The following is a 19,474-nucleotide window of genomic DNA, read 5'->3' as shown; positions in this document are numbered from 1 at the left end:
TTAAACAAGCGGACAAATGACTGAAAGATACGTGATCCTGATAGACTGGAGCGCTGGGCAGAAAACAACAGAATGACATTTAATAGGTATAAATGCCAAGTTCTGCACCTAGGAGAAAGAAACCAAATGCACAGTTACAAGATGGGGGATACGTGGCTCAACAACACTACAAGCGAGAAGGATCTTGGAATTGTTGTAGATCACAAGCTGAATATGAGCCAACAATGTCATGTGGCTGCAAAAAAGGCAAATGCTATTTGGGGCTGCATTAATAGAAGCATAGCTTCCAAATCCCGGGAAGTACTAGTTCCCCTCTACTCAGCACTGGTTAGGCCTCATCTGGAGTACTGTGTCCAGTTCTGGGCAACACACTTTAAGAAGGATGCAGACAAGCTGGAGAGGGTTCAGAGGAGGGCAACAAAGATGATCAGGGGACTGGAAACAAAGCCCTCTGAAGAGAGACTGAAAGAACTGGGCATGTTTAGCCTTGAGAAGAGAAGACTGAGGGGAGATATGATTGTGGTCTTCAAGTACTTGAAAGGTTGTCACAGAGAGGAAGGCCAGCATCTCTTCTCAATCATCCCAGAATGCAGGACAAGGAATAATGGGCTCAAGTTACAGGAAGCCAGATTCCGGCTGAACATCAGGAAAAACTTCCTGACTGTTAGAGCAATATGTCAATGGAACCAATGACCTAAGGAGGTAGTGGGCTCTCCCACACTGGGAGCATTCAAGATGAGGCTGGACAGCCATCTGTCAAGGATGCTCTGATTTGGATTCCTGCACTGAGCAGGGGGTTGGACTCGATGGCCTTGTAGGCCCCTTCCAACCCTACTATTCTATGATTCTGTGATTTGCTGACAATATAGTAAACTAAAATGAATAGTAGTTCAACATAGCACAGCTTATGTATAAGATTACTAAATGTAATACATTATTCTCATGCTAATAAACCAAATACCAAGTCTTATTCACTGTTCATTTCTAGTGAATGGAAAATACCTTACTACCAGTTAAACAAAATAAGGGTGTATTATATATAAATAAATGCTTGCCTTCACTTGAGTCACAGCAATCTTTACTATATAATCAGCTTGTGTGACTGTAGAACCCAACACTCTTTCTAGAACAGATTTTGTTTTTTGTAAAACCACCAAGAAATAGTTAAGCTCCCACTGGAAGAAAGGAACAGCTACTGAGAAAAAAAAATACCAGATGTTAATACTGCTTGAAGAAACTCTATCTGAATTCCACTTGGAAAATTGCTTGGGTAAGCAGGAGATTACTCCAGACAGAACAGGACCTGGTAAGAATTAGTAGGAGACTGAGTCAATAAAAAACAGCAACACAAAATTATATGCAAATCAACCCCCCCAAAACACCTGTTCATAATGTCTAGTACCTTTCTACCAAGTTGCCAAAGATGATTAAAACCTACTCCAAAACAAGGAGAGGTAGAAAGAAAGATACAGAACATAGTAATCACAAGAGAAAACATATGGGGGCACCCTAGTTTTTTTATTTCTAAAGAGGAAAACTAAAAAGGTGTCAGTTCAGATTGCCTGCTTGAGAAAGCACAAATGCTACACAGTAAAATAACTGCCAAGCAGCAGCATGCTTAACCATTACAATTCACAGTTTGTTTACGTCTATACGAACCAGCTGAGCCAGTCCATGTATTCAGCCTTGAATTAAAATAGTAAAAAGTAAAAGCCAAATTAACCCCTCTGCCAAAAAAAAGCCCACAACTTCATGGAGGCCAAGTCTCTCTAATTACATGAAACTTGTTATCTTAACAAGCCACCTTTATTCATATAGTAGCCCCAACTTCTTTCCTGACAGTAACTCTGCTTATAAGCATAGCAGCTGACTTTGAGCATGCTGACCTTGAGCAAATGAATGCACTTAGCAGCATGTACTTCTGGCTTATTTCACTGCACCAGCGAAACAGCTTCACCATCTATAGTAGTCAACAGTTTCTGGCCACCACCCCCTGCCTATTTTAAGATATCCCCCACAACATTTCAGTGATGCACAGTTCAAAGTGATAGAATAACATCTGAGGCCACATTCCAGCTCAAGTTGTTTACAGAGGAATCTTGGTCTGTTCTCATGCATCGGTTCTTTCATCAATGAGCAGAACATGGTTATCAGAATTATAGACCCTATTTCCACCTCTAAATCTCAAATACATTATTTCACAATATCCCCTGCACTAAGTGAATGGGTGCAGGAAATATTCACTTATAAAAGATAGCTAAATCAGATACCAGCATGTGACAGGATGGAAAAATATATAAGGCGGCAGCTTCTCATTCATAATACTATATATAGCATACCACATCTATAAATATATTTTGTTAAAAATATAAGATTAAAAGATAGAAATACATGAAAATGCCTGCTTCATCTGATTTTTCTTTAACGTCTTTGCTGAGCTTTATCATGAAGAATTCTCAGCTCAGCCTAACCAAAGCAAATTTTCCAAAATGTCCAAGACATGCTTAAGACTCAACTTTAATACAAAAGTCAGGAAAGAGCATCACTTATTTGTCTAACAATCTTGTTATGTCATCTTTGGTCTAACCTAGAATTGAAAAATCCTAGTTGCTAACTAGGTATATAAACAACTGATGCTGGTATCAAAAGATGTCGCCCTCTCTAGACAGGATTAGCATTCAAAAACATGGTGCTGGCTCCTAAGCATGTTATTCTGGCACCTAGGACTTGACATTTTTCAAATTTGGAAGACAGAAAAATTCATTCTCCTGGTTTCTGGTTTAAAGTTTTTTGTTGTTTTTTTAAACTCCTACAAACATCCTGTGTACAATATCAGCAAACAGATATGGACCAGAAAATATGCATCTCAAGTACAGTAAGTGTTCCACTAGGCTATAGATTTCATACATACCAGCTTCTGGAAGCGGTCTTCTGATAACAAGCCTGAAGAGAGATAACTAGCATGTCTCCTGTTAAGCAGTCAACAGATATCTACGTTCATAAACTTCCTCCATTTGCAAGTACCCTCCTTTGCATAAAGAGAAATCTATTAATTTTTAATATGGTACTTTAAGATATATAAATGCCTTACTCCTAGCTGTTATATTAACAAAAATAGAATAGGGTTTTTTCATTTATTGCCCTTATGCTGATAAGATAAGTGGAAACTGACTGGGCAGAACTGCATCTACCTCCCAGCCCCACCAGAAGCATCCAATCTGAGGAAGGGTCATGTGACTTGAAAACCACCTTCATGCATTTTACACATTACTATCAGCAGAAGTATAGTGGCAAATTTTGAAGTGCAGGAGCTCATCATGGCAACCACCATAACAATACCATCAAGAAAAATCCATAATCACAGCCACAGAAGATCCCTAATCCCAGCCACAGGAGAGAGACAGAGACAGACAGAGCGATAACGCTATGGTTAAAAATTCCATCATAAAATAGACATCCAGAAAACAAGCTGACAAACCACTATAGAAATTTCACAATTAATTTTATGTGACATAACTGCAATCCTATGCATAGTCATCTGGAAGTAAGCTACTTGAACTCAACCATGCAGTTCTGACTCGATAGGTTTAACTTATAAAACACGCTGAGCTTTACCCAAAAGATGTTCAGCCTGCTGAAAGGCAACCTTTTGCTTTTAATGCAAACAACCTTGCAAACAAATATAAACTGCTAGCATAAAGTAAGAACCCCACAAAAAAGGAAAATATCAGCCTGAATTCCTCTATGCTAATCTGTTACAAACAATAGTACAATTGAAAGCCTTGCCATCATCTCATTCACTTGCCAGAGCAAGAGGAGTCTATCATTATCCTACAGCTCCAGCAGATGACATTATCAGTCCTGCTCTGAAAAAACTCTGGGAGCTCTGCTCCCTTGTCTTTTCCCTCCATTACACCACTGATCACCATAGATTAACTTGCAGTATATACTTCATACTAGGAGGAAGGGAAATCCACACAGAACTATGACTTTAGGTCCATACTCTGCTTCCTTTAGCCCAAGGTTCACATCCTTGCTGTCTCTCTCCAGCTTTCCTTCAAGGAGCTCAAAGTAGCATCTGTAGGTATCCAAATTTTCTTATGAAGCAGACTTACTACGTTTCAGAAATGGAACCACGCTATGTGCCTTCCCATCATTATATATGACAGGAATTTCAACAATTCCTATCAGTAGTATTCTCTCTCTAGTAATATTAGCATTATATTTCTACATCTTTCTTTAGCACCTCCACAAGCTATAGGATAGATTTATTGCATGGGAATTTTGATTCCTTAGTACTTATAGTAATTAAGGAATACAATAATACCCACAGTAGAATCCAATATATTTGCATAATAGTTACTCCACAAAACAGAAAATACTCTTGACCTATTAAGGAGAAAAATGTGTATATATTAACTGAGTTCACAAAACATCAACCTGTCACCTACTTATAAGCTGAGTAACCTGCAGTAATCAAAACTCAGGCTTCTACTAAATCACCCCACTCCACCATGTGCACACAGATAAAAGTATTTTGAACTCTGCTTACAGAATCAATAATACCTCCAAAAGATATGTACTACAACTTAAAGTTCATATCTATATGCCCATCTTTTCATATGAGCATCAGTGGCAGCTGGTATCCATTGGGGCTGGTGTGGCAGAGGACAGGGCACCCATCCATGGCACAGAAAAGGGAAACAGGCAAATTAATGTTGAGAGTAGTGCTGCACCAAAAATTTCTCCCACATTTTTCCAACCCTTCTCAGTCAATTTGATAAAAAAGAAATTGCTTTCATAAAGAAATTCAATGGTGAAGAACATTTTGGAGAAATTCTCATAGGTTGGGTTTAGGGTTCGTTTGCCAACCCTACTTAGGAGGTGGCTGAGGAATGCGTGCAACTGTCTTGTTTTTCATTGTGCATTCATCTCTCCAACAGCCTGTAGCCTCATCAGCTTCCCACACTTCAATTAAAGCCCAGGGGAAGACATCATGAGATAACTACTCCCATAGGGCTTTTTCAGCTCAGAAAGCGCAGGCAGCCTGGGAGGCTGCAGAGCAATGGAAAGACATGCAAAAGAACACACACACACACACACACACACACACACACACAGTACTCTCATAGTGATTAGGTAAGCTTAAAAAAATCACAAAAAGAATAAAGCACTCTGAGAATGAGGTAAAACAATGGAAGCCTCTTTCATGGGGAAAGAAAACTTTCAGGAAATTGGAGGACAGATTTTAACACAGCACTACCTCCACTTCTTCCCTGGAGCTAGACACAACACTACCGCCCCCACCTCACACCTGCACTATGATAGATACAACATGAGGTGAGCCTGCCAACACGACTGATGCTGTTGCCACTTGCAGCAGAAAAAATCTTACAAAAACAGAAAGCAGCTGTTCTACAACCCCTGCAAATGGTGAGCTCCACTGTCATCCCCTGGAGAAATTCAGTGGAATTGTCCCAATTTCTCTGCACACAAACATGGTGGAGAATTCTGAGAGAACCTTTACACACAGCTTTAGTTGAGACCATGGGGGGGGGGGGTCGGTATTGAGAGCCAAATTCATTTGAATCCGTAGCAGTAACCCATTGCACAGAAAGGGAAACTGAATCAACGTAAAGATCACGGCTACAAAGCAGACTGAAAAAACAGAAAAAAGCAAAAATTGGGGGGAAATAGGGGGAAAATAGCAAGGGATCGGAACAAAGGGACAGCCCACAAAGACCCCATCATCGTCCCCCCACAGCCTGAAGATACAATGTTAAAAACAGAATAAATAAAAGAACGATATTGGGGGGGGGGAGCAAGTGGTAGGGAACACCAGGGAAACCCAGCCCTCACCCCATTATTTCTTACATGCACCTAGGCCTCCAGTTAAAAGAAATATTTTTTTAAATTGCACACCTCCCTCTGCTCCCCAATGAAACTCACAATTCACGAAGGAAGCAATCTACCTTTTGTGGCTGCTCCCTTCCCTCCAGTCTCTCTCAAGAGCCCAGCAGGCATGTGAATAGCAAAAAAACAAACAAACCCGAAGTGAACGGATTGGTTGCAGGTGTCCTGAAGGAGTTTTCACAACAAATATCTGGGCCCTCACTGGCTCTGGGAGAACCAATCAGGACCATATTTGGAAATCCAGCAGAGCACCCAAGTGGTTCGATCTGCTTACTTCCTAGGGAAATACATTAAGGACAGAGAATGCCTTGGCCAGTCTAGAAGGAAGGAGGAAACAGAAAGTAGGCAAGCATGCTCAGAAGCATTGGCCAGCCTAGCCCTGGCCCAGCCCCTGCCAGCAGCAATAATGGAGGTCGGGAGGAGACTGCACAGTAAGTGAATGACTTGCTCTCTCTGGAGGAAGGGAGGGGATGGTGGCAGTCCCCCTCCTCCACCCCTTGGGGGAAAATGAGCATAATTGAACAACAGCCAGCAGATAGAGAAAGGCAAAGAAATAACCAAAAGAGAGCAGAATCCAAACACAGTTCTAATACCTTTCCTTATGTAACTTGTATGGCAGGCAGAGATACAGGGCAGCTGCTCTGAGATTATTCTTCGTATAAATTCTGAAGAAAAAGCCAAAGAAACAAAATACCCTTGCTAGCTAGGTTCAATGCCCAGGACAAAACAGAGTCCACTTTCTCCACCAAATTCAGTTGGTGTCTACAGGCAGAATATGTGGACCAGTTCTGATTCTTTTCCCCTTACAGAGTGTCTCAGAGGATGAATTTAGACCTCTCCACTGGTAGAGGCACTGGTGTTCCCCTTTGGTTCATTTTCTCACATTCGGCAGATCAAGAATACCAATCTTCATGCTGCTCACTTTGACGTGCTCAAAGCTTTGAATGGTCTATAAGAAAAGCAGATGCATCAGAGGCTAGATGCCAAAAGCCACCTCATGCTCTGTTGTCCCTATTACCTGGACCACGTAGAACTGGCAGTGAAGAACTTTAAAGTATCTTTGGTTTTTGCACATTTCCTAGCGGAGGCTACCATTAGCATGCTGGAATAAATGGCTGCCCCTCAGGGCAACTTAATTTTCCAGTGTTACACCTGACAGCTAATTAAACTAATGTTATGTTTATCAGGTCTTATGTGCAGAACCAAAAAACATTAATGCTCTGTTTCAGATGACTGATCCTTTAGGAAGGTTTAAAGAAAAAACCCATTCCTATCATGACTTACTGAACTGAGCTGCTTAGCATCTTGGAGAATCAAACAATTTGGATAAATACAGACACTGCAGACAAGTCAAAACTGCGGAAGTACCAATCATAAGCTAGAAATAAATACAAAAAGGTACAGACCTGTAGTACCGAGACTGCAGATATGTTGAACAGACGGTTTTTGATACATGGCTAGCAGACCCAAAATCGATTACCTTAACCCTGTAAGGCTGCCGGGCAGGATCCACCAACATAATATTTTCTGGTTTGAGGTCAGCGTGTATTAAACCAAGACTTTTTAGTTTTTTCAGTGCAGTGGCCACCTGTTGCAGAATAGGCCGTATTACTTTTAGCTGAAGAGGACTAAATTTGTTTTGTTTCAGAAAGTCATATAAATTCTGCTCCAACATCTCAAAAACTAAGCAAGTATGGTTGCGATGCTGAAAGCACTCATAAGCTCTCACAAAATTAAACTCATCAGCATTCTCTGTACTTAGTCTTGCTAATATGCTCACTTCTATTTGTCCTTGACGTGCATAAGATGGATGGTTCTTCAGAATTTTGATTGCCACTATTTCATTTGTCCCTCTTTTCCAGCACTTTACTACTTGTCCAAAAGTCCCTCGCCCAAGGAAATCAAGAACCTCATAAGTATTTTTCACGGAACATAACACCTCATGATGCACTAACTGATAATCTCCATCACCACTGGTACCACTTGGCTTTGAAGTTGCAGTAGCCGTCACAATCGTCACTGGGTTTCCCAAGTTTGTTTGCAACATTGCAGGCAATATAGGCAGTTCATCCACAATCTGCATTGCGCCACTCTGATTCTCCAACTCTTCACTCTTACGCTTCAGTCCACATCGCTGGGGGCGGTCCAAGACGTTTAACTCACTTTCTTGTGTCCCAGGCCAAGGTGCTTCCACTTGAGGTTGCTGTGCCCGCACCGCTAATATTTTTGTAGCACCTACAATATTTTTTAAAGCAACAGCACTGGTCTGCAACAAAAAAGTCTCTCTTTGAGGTCTGTCAAATAGGTTCGTAGCCTGCAAGAAAGTACCAACCCTGCTGGGAGGCTGAGCGATTCCCAAATTTTTACCATTCACATAGATCTGTGGGTAGGATCTTTCGTGGTACACACAATTACTTGGCTCCACTTTGAGTTTCTTCACACTACAAAAGGCACTTGACTGAGTTTGATAAACATATGGTGGATAGACCAAGACTTGTGAGGCCATACCTAAACGGAAGGAGAAAAGGAAGAAGATTAGTACAATTTGTCATTTTTTCCTGATAAGTCTATGAAAAATCTTAACTTCAAAACTTTCTCATATTGATTTCACGTCTCTGCTTATCCCACGCACACAAAAATGCAAGCTCTTTTGTACATTAGGATTTAAACTATGGAATTGCTGTATATTTTATATTGTCAATATATCAGTGTCAAATACAATCAGTTTTCATTAGTTCTATAGAGCGTTTTTACAAACATCTTAAGTATCAAAACTGTACAATTCATTTTTATTCTTGTTTAGATACTTTCCCAAGGCACAAAAATAACTTTAAGAACTACAGTACAATGATGTTAGGCAAGATCTGCCATTAACTGCTCCGTAACAGCCACTCCAATTGTAAATTAGTATCACAAATATGAGTAGGATTAAAAATGTCCAGTTCCAACATCTTTCATCGTGACTGATGTATATGAAACAGACAAAAGACAATGGTTGTTACTTCAGTGAGTACAAAACACGGATATTAAGAGGTGAGGAGAATGCATCAGCGGGGTTGGGGTGGACTGGATGGCCTTTGGAGTCATTCTATGCATGCAGTCTGCATTCTAATCCCATCCACATTAGGCTCTTGAACTGGCTTATTAAACCAGGAAATGAATCTTTGGTCTAAAAAGTTCTCTTATCTGAGCTGTTATTCTCCAACTAAAAACGTAACATGGTGTAGTTTAAAGCCTGTTTAGCATACACAAGTTACCTTAACCCAATTTCTGACTGGAGAGCAAAACAGCTTCCTGAGTTTATTTTATAAAAGAAAGCAGGGTATCGATTTTAAAATAAGGACAACTCATAGCAACTTATATGTGGGAAGATATCAGTACACAGGAATCTCCTAACATAATGCAACAGGCATTTTCAAACCACTGTCTTGTTCATACTTGTATTTGCCTTTTCTAATTGTATACTGATGAAAATGCACAAGACAGTACTGTCTAAACAGCAAACTGTAAGAGCTTCATGTTCCTGTAAATGTTCCTAAAAAATAAAGTACTTTTCAAAGACTAAGGGGCAGAATTTGTATTTCTGCACAGTAAAGAGTCCCAGAGACTCTTAAGTATCTAACAGTGCCTTGTGTCTGTGAATGAGAGACCTGAATATATTTTAGTAAATGTGTTACTAAATTATTTCACATGCACAGTAAAATGCAACTGGCAAAGTTTAGTTCTCAAGCAAAAAACCTTCAATTTTACCAAGCTGAGTTCAGCCAAAGCCAATCAAATATCACTCATTTCTATTTTCCATGAGGGTATACTGCTAAAAAGTGTATGCTACTATAAATATTACACTCAAGGGGGAGGGGAAAGGTTTACATTTCCCATTTGTCATAGGTGCACACAACTTCTTTCCAAAGGATGGTTTTTAGCAAAGGCATTTGGGGGCTGGCAGAGAAACCAAGGCTCTGCCCCGCCACTTTTTTTCAGAATCACACCCATATAACCATCCTTGAACAGGCCAAGATATAATGCAGCAGCCAACTAAGCCTCAGATGGTAAGAGTGTCGGGGGGGCAGGGGGAAGATTAAGACTAGAAATGAGACAGAAGGTTCTGTTACACAGCTGAAGCTAAGCAGGTCTAGCAGAGGCCAGTGCTTGGATAGAAGACTGTCTGGATAGAAGACTACCTGGAAACCCTATGCATACAGCTCTGAACTCCTTGGAAGAATGATGAGACAAGATGGTATATTTTCCATAAAAAACAGCCACCACTATTGTGTGGGTATGGATTTTTTTTAAGATACCCTTTATTAATAAGGCAAAAGTCTCGACTGCAGAACAGAATTCACTATGGTGGAACACAGTGACATTTAGTAACCTCTCCAGCTTTATACTTCTAGTTTCTCCTTTCAACTTGCTTCCCTAGCTCAGATACATCTCAACAACAATCATGTTATTTTAACATTCCAAATGAAGTAACACCGGAAATGTCCACAACTTGTAGGCATACAAAACATATTACAGGTGGAGGGGATGGGAATTTGAATCTGGACCCCTTTCTCAGGAAAACGAGTTCCACAAACCCAAAGCAAGAGTTGTGTCTGAATGATAACTACGCAATCATTCTTTGCAATTGTGAGTAAGCTGGACCATATGGCTGGTCTGCTAATCTCTTGCACACTGACAGATCTAAGGCTAGCTGCCAAAGCTGCTCTGCCCCGAATGGAATGAGCCTTGATGTGACCTTCAAGCTCCAAGCCCCGTCAAACTTAAAAGCAAGAAAAATACAGGACACAGTAAATTAATATAAGGTCTTTAATTTATTTAAATAGTACTATCACATTGTTCTGAAACAAAATAGGTAGGAGGATCTAGAATATCTGTATTTCTACAACACTGTCAAGGTAAAACATTCCCACAACACATGCAAGACATTTTATGTGGTAATTTATATTAACTGTTGCCTTTCCTGATCCTTACCCATATCACAACTTTATCTGTGTCCAAATGTAACAGTTACTCATACTACTAGCTTCCATCTTCTACACACAATACAAGTATCTGACATCTTAAGCCATTTCCCTACTCAATCACATTCAACTACTCTTCTCTTTAGCCACAGACAACTGTCTACAAGTTGTTTTCAGCACGACACATTTGACAAGTGCTACATGTCCATCACGTTCTATCACAGAGCTGATGAAATAATTTTTTCCTGGTGTTCCAGGAGAGTTCCCAGCTCTCTGTCCTTCATATTAGACCAGTGAAGGATTTAACATTCTTCTAGCAATATCTGGATGAAAAAATATTTGTTGAAGTGCTGTGGCTTTATAGGGTTTTTTTTAATCTCAAAGCAATTAAACCACAATTTAAAAAGTAAAGTTTGTGTCAGATTTTGAAGAATATACAATTGCACTTAACAGTTTCCAAGTATGTTCATCAGAATTACCATATTAGCAAAGAAGACAGATTAATACAAAAAACATTAAATACTCAGAAACAATTCAATCATAAATACTACCATTTCTTTCACAATAATTAACCATTTCCTTCTCCTCATTACTGATTTAACCATTAATTTTAAAATGCTATTTAAAGATCTTAAAAGTTTAGTTATCAAAATAAAAGGGTACCTATAGCACTTGGGAGTAGCAGGGCACAGCAGAGGAATGAAGATACAGTTTTACAACATCAAGATTTCATATATCGTCCAGAGACAGGCGCAATGGCCACATTCAGATGATCTTACCCTAGCTGAATAAGTCAGGATATCCACATGCTTCACACATCTGCATGCAGCTCCTTTGTTCCCACTTCACTCTTCCCTTCGCACTAGAAAGCAAACCAGGAAGCAGTTATCCATAGCTTCCCATTAAGCCTGAACCAGGGAAGCTACAGTTACCTGCAGGTTCCTGGCTTGCTTGCTTGCTTGCTTGCAGAAAGGGAGGAGTGAAGAAGGATTAAACGGGCTGCATGCGGATGCACAAAGCTCTTGCATAATCCTGGCTTAATAGGCCAGGATTTGTCATCCAAACTGGGCAATAAAGTCATGAAACTAAGTATTATGTATGAATATGTAAACCATGTTTAAGGATCAGTTGCAAACAAGGCTGATGTGGTTTGGTACATTCATGTCTGAACAGAACCTTACCAGTTGACGATACAAACCTGTCCTACAAACAATGTCTCGGAAGCTCAGGAATGTCTCTCACAGGCTTGCATGCTCTCTCTTCCCACCTTCCCCGCCCTTCTCCTCTCTTGCACACAGACTCTCTCCTTCATTTCCTGATTTTCTCTACCCAGTTTGTTGTGACATCTGAATTGGCAAGCTATAGTTAGCACCTTATCTCCAAACCATGATTCAAAACCATAAGCCTGAAATGCTTTTGCAAACTATGGCTTGGAAGCATCACCAATCTTAGTTTGTCAATTCAAGTATCATGGCAAGGTAAACCTATGGTAAGAGAAAACTGGAAATGGAGGAGGGAACCCACATGCAGGGCGGTTAGGACAGGGAGAAAAAGAGAGTAATCATGTCAACCTGTAGCACATTCCTTAGCCTCCAAAACAATGGCATCTGAACTAGGTCTAACCACTACCTCTACACTGAACTATAATTAAGGGCGCAGTCCCATGCATATTTAGACAGAAAAAAGTCCTACACCCACCATTCCCCAGCTAGCATAGCTGGCTGGAACATGCTGGGAGTTCTAAGACCTTTTCCCTGTCTAAACATACATAAGACTGCATCCAAAGTGAGCAATCCTATGGCCCTAGACAGCGTCTGGGGATCCATAGGATAGTTCGGATTCCTGGATCTGAGGTCGGAGACAGCGCTCCAACTTCAGACTCAGGAGTGTGAGCTCCCTGCCCTGCCCTTCCCCTCGCAGCTCGCTTGGAAAGAACCATGTCAGCTGGCTTCAAGGTCACAAAAGCAACCTTGGAAAGAAGGGAAAGGGGGCAGTTCTGTGGGTGGGGAGGAAACCGGGGAAGCCGGGATATCCCCAGCCTCCTTCCCTCCCCCTCCATAGAGACCTAGCCTTGGTTTCTCCATTTTACATATACATATGTTGGGGACATGGCAAGCTAAACCACAGTGTCATTATGCTTCAAACATTAGCCAACAAACCTATAGCTAAGCACTATGTCTGTGTTAGGCTATTATGCAAGACTCTATCTCACTTTCTAGAGTCCCACTGAACCTCAAACATCAACGCAACAAAACCAGTTCTGTTTTCTGAAACCTACACTTCTTCCCTATAGTTAGATCAATGTTATCAGTGTCCATCACAGCAAATGTATGCATTTATTTAAATCCAATTTCTATACCTTTCATGGTCTGCCTTACTTCTTTTAATACACTGCCTCAAGACCAAAAGCCACAGTTTACCTGAGACTATTTGTTTCCTTTACAGAGACCAAACAGTTGCCATTAACTGTCACTAAGGCAACAGGCTAGTATCAGTCTGTTTGCCTATTTTTTTCTTTGCATTTCTCCTCCCATCCACAACTGCCGTGCACAGCTTTCCTTGAACACTTTGCAGATCTTTCCCTTCCCACATGCAGTATATACCTTTACAACTTTTGGCACTGGCAACAACTATCTAAGTCCTTTCCACAGCTCAAGTCCAAATGCCTAAAGCTGTTAAAACAAGGCATTAAATAGTTAAGGGCATAATCTTATGCATGTTTAGACAGAAAAAAGTCCTACAACTCCCAGCATCCCTCCACCCAGCCACGCTGACTGGGGCATGCTGGGAATTATAGGAGTTTTACCTCTCTAAACATCCATAGGATTGCATCCTAAGAGTCTTTTTCCTAGAGACAGAGCTATGGCAACCATCCATCCGCCTGTAATTCAATGCTAAGATGATGTACAAGTTCAGGAAAAAGACAAAAGCCAGGTTCAGTGCTCCAATTTCCAAAACAGCAAAGACTGGATCTTTGCAGATCTTTAATTGCTAAATGAATGGGGGGGGGGATAAAGAGCTGAAAAAGAGTAAAAAAGTCATCTACCACAAAATATTTACAGTAAAGGTTTGGATTATAATTTATTTTGACAAATACCTAAAGAATACATTAGCAAAAGCTTTCATATAAAGAGCTGATAATGTTCACATGTGCTCTGTTCAAAGACTGAATTATGCTGGCCCCAATATTATATAAACACACACACAGGTATTCCATCTTGCATGTTTCTCTGCTGCATCAGTACAGAATAAGAATACCGAACAAGTACTACCATGCACTACTTTCAGGGACAGACTCTGAAGTGACAAATCCAGAGGCAAGGTAGAATAAAATGGTTTGAATTCAACTCTCTCACACCACCTTTGCTGTTAGGACCAAGCAAATGCTTTGGACACCCATAGCCCTTTCTTTAGCATAAGAGGATAGAATGCAGGAACAAAGCTGCTGAATCAGACTAAGATTCTATTGTCAGTCCAACATCCTGACCTGGTTCAGACATAATGCTAACCCATGATTTATTTAACCCATGGTTTGTTGCCCTACTCATGGACCTGGTTTACATGACATACTCCAGCTCACCATAGGTTATTTAATCTGCCATGATGGGCATGGGTGCCATTTTGCATATGCAACCCCAAATAGGGGACTGTTGTGTTATCCATCGTGGAGAAATCTGGCCCTTTGGGGGCTCAATGGATACCTGTGGCTCCCCCAACGTGGCTTGCATTTGTGAGCCGAGCAGAAGGTCAGTTCCCAAAACTTAGGAACTTTGAAAGCATTTTTATTTGCGAGTCGCGATTTGCTCAAAATCGTGGTCATAAATATTTATAGAAGTCATGATTTGTGCAAAATCACGGCTGTAAATAGCTTAATGTTGCAGAAGTTGTGCTATTTCCAGCTGCAATTTTGCACAAATTGTGATTTCCGTAAATATTTGCGCCTGTGATTTTGCACAAATCACTGTTTGCACAAATAGCACACCACCATGCCTGAAAAGCCATGAGCTGGCCTGACTCATTGTGTGATGAGTCAGGCCAGCTTACGGATGAGAGAGACGGAGTCGGGGGGGAGGACTCATGAACTTGAGCACACTCCGGGAGAGAGCAGAGGACAGGAAGGCCTGGCGTGCTATGGTCCATGGGGTCACGAAGAGTCGGACATGACTTAACGACTGAACAACACCCCCCAAACACATTCCTATGACATCCCTAATCTGAACCTAGCCATCGGAGATTCCATACTCAAAATTGTGGCTGGCATACACCATGGCCCCTTGAGGGTTACTTAATCCACAAAGGGCTGTCGTATCATGTGAACTGGCCCAGGGTCTACCTGGCAGATAATCCAACAAACTGTGGTCTGTTTTCTGAATCCTTGAGTGTTTCTCTCTTTCACCCACCCCTTCCCTGTATCCCAAATGCCTTTGATGCTGTAGTACTGGCATGCAGAGTGGCTGGACTTTTTGACTACTGCCTCTGTAGCCTGGCAAACACAACCCATGAATAACCCACAGTTCTGGGTTTGCACATAACGACAACCCATAGTTTAAACAATCTATAGTTTATGACCCCCCAAAAAATGAGTTCTCATTCAGGGTTGTTTGTAGTTAACAAACCATGGTTTATTAGCACAGCCATGTTCACACATCACAACAACCCAGAATTCAACAACCCATGGGTTAGCATTATGTATGAACCAGGTCCCTGTTTCCATGGAAATGGTTCCAAGAAGCCATTAGCAGGGCACAAAGGCATCCCCTATGTGTCCCCCATCAATTGATATATAGAAGTATGCTGCCTCTAAACATGAAGGTTCCATTTAGCTATCACAGCTAAGTGGCCTAACCTACATAAATTTGTATAATTCCATTTAAAACAATGTAATCAGTGGCCATCACAGCAAATTCCACAAGTATATGTTATGTGAAGTACTTTCTTTTACCCATCCCGAATCTACTGCTAATCAATTTCATTGCATGACCCTCAGTTATAGCATTATGAGGGAGAAAACGTTCTCTCCACTTTCTCAACAACATGCATTATTTTCTAAGCCTCTATCATGCTCCCTGTAGTTCTCTTTTTTCAAAACTGAAGAGCCCTTATATTTTTACCCTTCCTTGTAGAGAAGGTGCTCCAACCCCTTGATCATAGGCTGCCTTTATACTGTATCTTTCCTAACTTTAATGTCCTTTTGGGGAATTACACACAGTAGCCTCAAGTTCAGCTACATCATATATTTACATAAAAACATTACTATACTGGTCATTTCATTTTCAGTACTTTTCTAATAATTCCTAGCATGGAAGTTACTTTTTTCACCACAACAAGTTAACTTATAAGTTTTCTATCACCTCATATGTAAAGGTGCGTGCGTATGAAATGCCAAAGAGTTGGAGACCAAAAGTGTTATATATTTGATTTTGACTGCAAGATGTAAATGCAGAATAACCACTGATAGGCATGATCCAACTCAGAAAATTTTTCACTATAAACATATGAACTTATCTTATCCCGTGTTAGGCCATTTGTCCATCTAGCCTTGTATTGTCTACTGCAGCTGGCAGCCACCCTTCAATGTCTCAGGCAAAGACAGCCCTTTCCTAGTTTTGCAATTTGAGGCCTTTTTTAACTGGAGAGATCAGGGATTAAATCTGAGACCTTCTGCATTCAAAGTACATGCTCTTCCACTGAACTATACCCCTCAAAAAAATCACTTTCGTTTTATCAAAAATAAGATTCTGAATGCTTAAATATTTATGATATTATTATTAATAATAGTATCATCAACATTTAACCAGAGTATTAATATACTACCATCAATATCAATAATATCATGAAGAAGAAGAGATCATGCTATTTCTGAGGATCATCTATCCCAAAAGGAGTTTACCAAAGCACATTACATTCATACTGTAAGACTGATTAAACCATGTGATATTAATATGATTTTAACCATCATTAAATGGGATAACAAACCACTTTTTGTTTTGCTTTTGCTGAAAGGCAACAAAAGGGTATGCAACAGGAAAATAAATATTTAAAAACGAAGAAAAAAGGACAGTCTTATGGAAGAACAGTACAATTTTATTGTTTATACAAATGCAGAGAAACGATGGAGTGTTTCCTCTTACTACAAAAGTCTGGGGTTATCATACAACACAAGAAGGTACTATACATGATTAAAATAACAAACAAGAAGGTATATGTATTAACAAATTGTAATTCACGTTTTCAAACATAACAAATCGCAGCACAAGTTTAGTTTAGGTTATATATTTGATCTTAAGAATAAAATACGAACATCTTACCATTGTTAATAGCATGGATAACTTGTAAATTGTTGTACAATTTATTATGCATTTGTTGAACAAAGTTGTACAGATAGATAATGTACATGTATTGTAATGGAAATGAAATAAAGAACAGCTAAAATCTTTTAAAAAGAAAAGAAGAGCACATTTGACATGTACTTTAATATCTGCAGGTAGGACTAGAAAACTTAATTTTTATAAAACTTACTATTTCATAACCCTTGTTCAAGGCCCCATAATGGTGATAATAAGAACAGGCAGTTGGTACCCCGCAAACACAGTTCATGAAAAAAAATCAAATCTATAGGAAGGTTTAACTTAACAGAGGGAGCAATCCTATGGCCACTAGTCAGCGGCTAGATGGCCATAGGATATCTGGTTTTCCGGGAACCAACCTTCCCCTTGTTCCGTGCTTCCTTACAGGCAGTGAAGAACAGCCCTGAGCTCCACGCTCTCAAGAGGAGTGTGGAGCGGCCAAAACGGGGCATTCCAGGGGGCATTCCAGGGTGGGGAGGGCAGAAATGCCAGTGCTACACATCCTATGTGTCGTCCAGCAGCCTCCTCCCCTGATCTGCCCTCCCACAGCTAGACAGCCAAAATTGGCTGTCTACCCACAAATGCAGGGCAGGAGAAGCATGGAGAGAACAATCCCCTCCGTGCTTCTCCTGCCCTGCATTGGATAGGCGGTTGGAGGCAGCTGCCTGTCTACATAGGATTGCGCCCTAACTGCATTTATTGAAACATTCAAAGTGTTACATCCCTTATTTTTACAAAACTTCCTTAAATACAATGTTCTTGGTATAAACTAAACTTTGACTGGGTTACTTTTAACTGTAGGTGTCTCTTAATCCCTTCATGAATTGTTAACAGGCTGCATGTGACTGGTATATTATTGTACTTTGGCCTACACCTGGGTTTATAAAGTTGTACAGATACATTTTTTGCATTCGTATTTCATTTTGCTCCAGTTTACAATTAATAATGTTTAATTATACTTGACTTTTTTATATTAAAAATAAAACTTTATGGTACGTTGTTATAGAAGGTAGTCTAATGCTTTTTTAAAAAAGCTTTATGGACATAAATTAACTTCCGACTTTGAATAATAGTGAAAACTGTTGTTATTGGTGGAATCTGCGCGTCAGGAGCTTTCCAATGAAGTGTCTTTCATGAGAATCAGTCAACAGGAAGACAATCAAAAAGGGATGACAAATTAACTCTTGACTATAGATTAGCCATTACCAGCAGTCCCACCGATTAGTAGAGGATAGTTCAAGTTCCTTCTGCAAGGCCCTGTGTACGACATTGGCTTGCGTAGTTAAAATAACTGTTTTCATGTCCTTTAAAATGAGCCAAGTAGAAGTGAGACACAAGCTCAAACTACATGTGATGACAGCAGACCCATGAATTTAAATCCAGATCTGCCTTGATCACTTTTAAAGAAGGATGAGGCAAAGACCATCCAATTCTGATAGCACAAGGGGGATTCAAGGAGAGCATGCTAAAGTCTCCCCTACTTACCTCCCCACAAGTATTTTTCTTCTCAGCCAAATTCCCATACTGGGTGAGCTTGGCTGGGATAACTGTGCCTGGGATGGGGGAAGAGGTTATAGGGAGGTAAGCAGCAGGGCACTGGAGAGTTCAGCTCCCCCACCACACATACAAGCACCCATGCAATCCTTACACACTAAAAAAAAAAAACACCACCCAGATTCCTGCTCCTCGTGGAGTTTGTGCCTCATTTTCAGTACACACAAGATTTTTTCCTAGTGAATTTTTATGCTACTGAATAGAACAGGAGAAGAGATTGAGTAAACTGAAACTCTGATATTGTTATGTTAAACAAGAAACTAGTTTAGCTTTGGAACACACAATTCAATTTGAATTATCATTTAACGGATTTATACACTGCTTACCATATCTAAAAGATATAGCTTGAAGCACCGCATGCATGCAGACTTGTATATTGGAAGTACACCAGTCGACTAACATAAAAGTTGTACTAGGAGCCTGAGAAAACACTATGACACTAAGCCAATAAGAAGCAAATACTGATGCTGTCCACACCATTACACTAATTTGAGCCCAGTACAGGCTACTCAAGAACTGGAAATGGAAGCGTGAACAGAACAAACTGCTGACTCATCAGGCAGAAATTCTGAGGAAGAGGGGGTCTTGACAGTCATGGGTTAGCAGATCTTGTCTCAGGGATCTACAACCCACAAGCTGGTCCAAGGGCAAGTACCCAGAGGAAAAGGGCTTGATGCTTAACTCTGCCCACAGGGA

At 40.4% G+C, this 19,474-nt stretch overlaps 1 protein-coding gene across 2 annotated transcripts in view; it reads right to left on the bottom strand.

Annotated features, from left to right (window-relative positions):
* HIPK3 (homeodomain interacting protein kinase 3) overlaps positions 1-19,474 on the bottom strand; it is a 79,580-nt gene that overhangs the window by 47,960 nt on the left and 12,146 nt on the right. For both annotated transcript variants that reach the window (XM_084853416.1, XM_084853426.1), the window contains exon 2: positions 7,320-8,421. In XM_084853416.1, the coding sequence (XP_084709542.1) occupies positions 7,320-8,419 (1,100 nt within the window). In that variant the 5' untranslated portion in view covers positions 8,420-8,421. The remainder of the gene's footprint in view (positions 1-7,319; positions 8,422-19,474) is intronic.

The sequence above is a fragment of the Heloderma suspectum genome, chromosome 1 (genome assembly GCF_057233095.1).
Source record: "Heloderma suspectum isolate Gila_16-S chromosome 1, 16-S_ref, whole genome shotgun sequence".
In the NCBI taxonomy this organism is placed as follows: domain Eukaryota; kingdom Metazoa; phylum Chordata; class Lepidosauria; order Squamata; family Helodermatidae; genus Heloderma; species Heloderma suspectum.
This window is presented reverse-complemented; position numbering and strand designations above follow the sequence as displayed.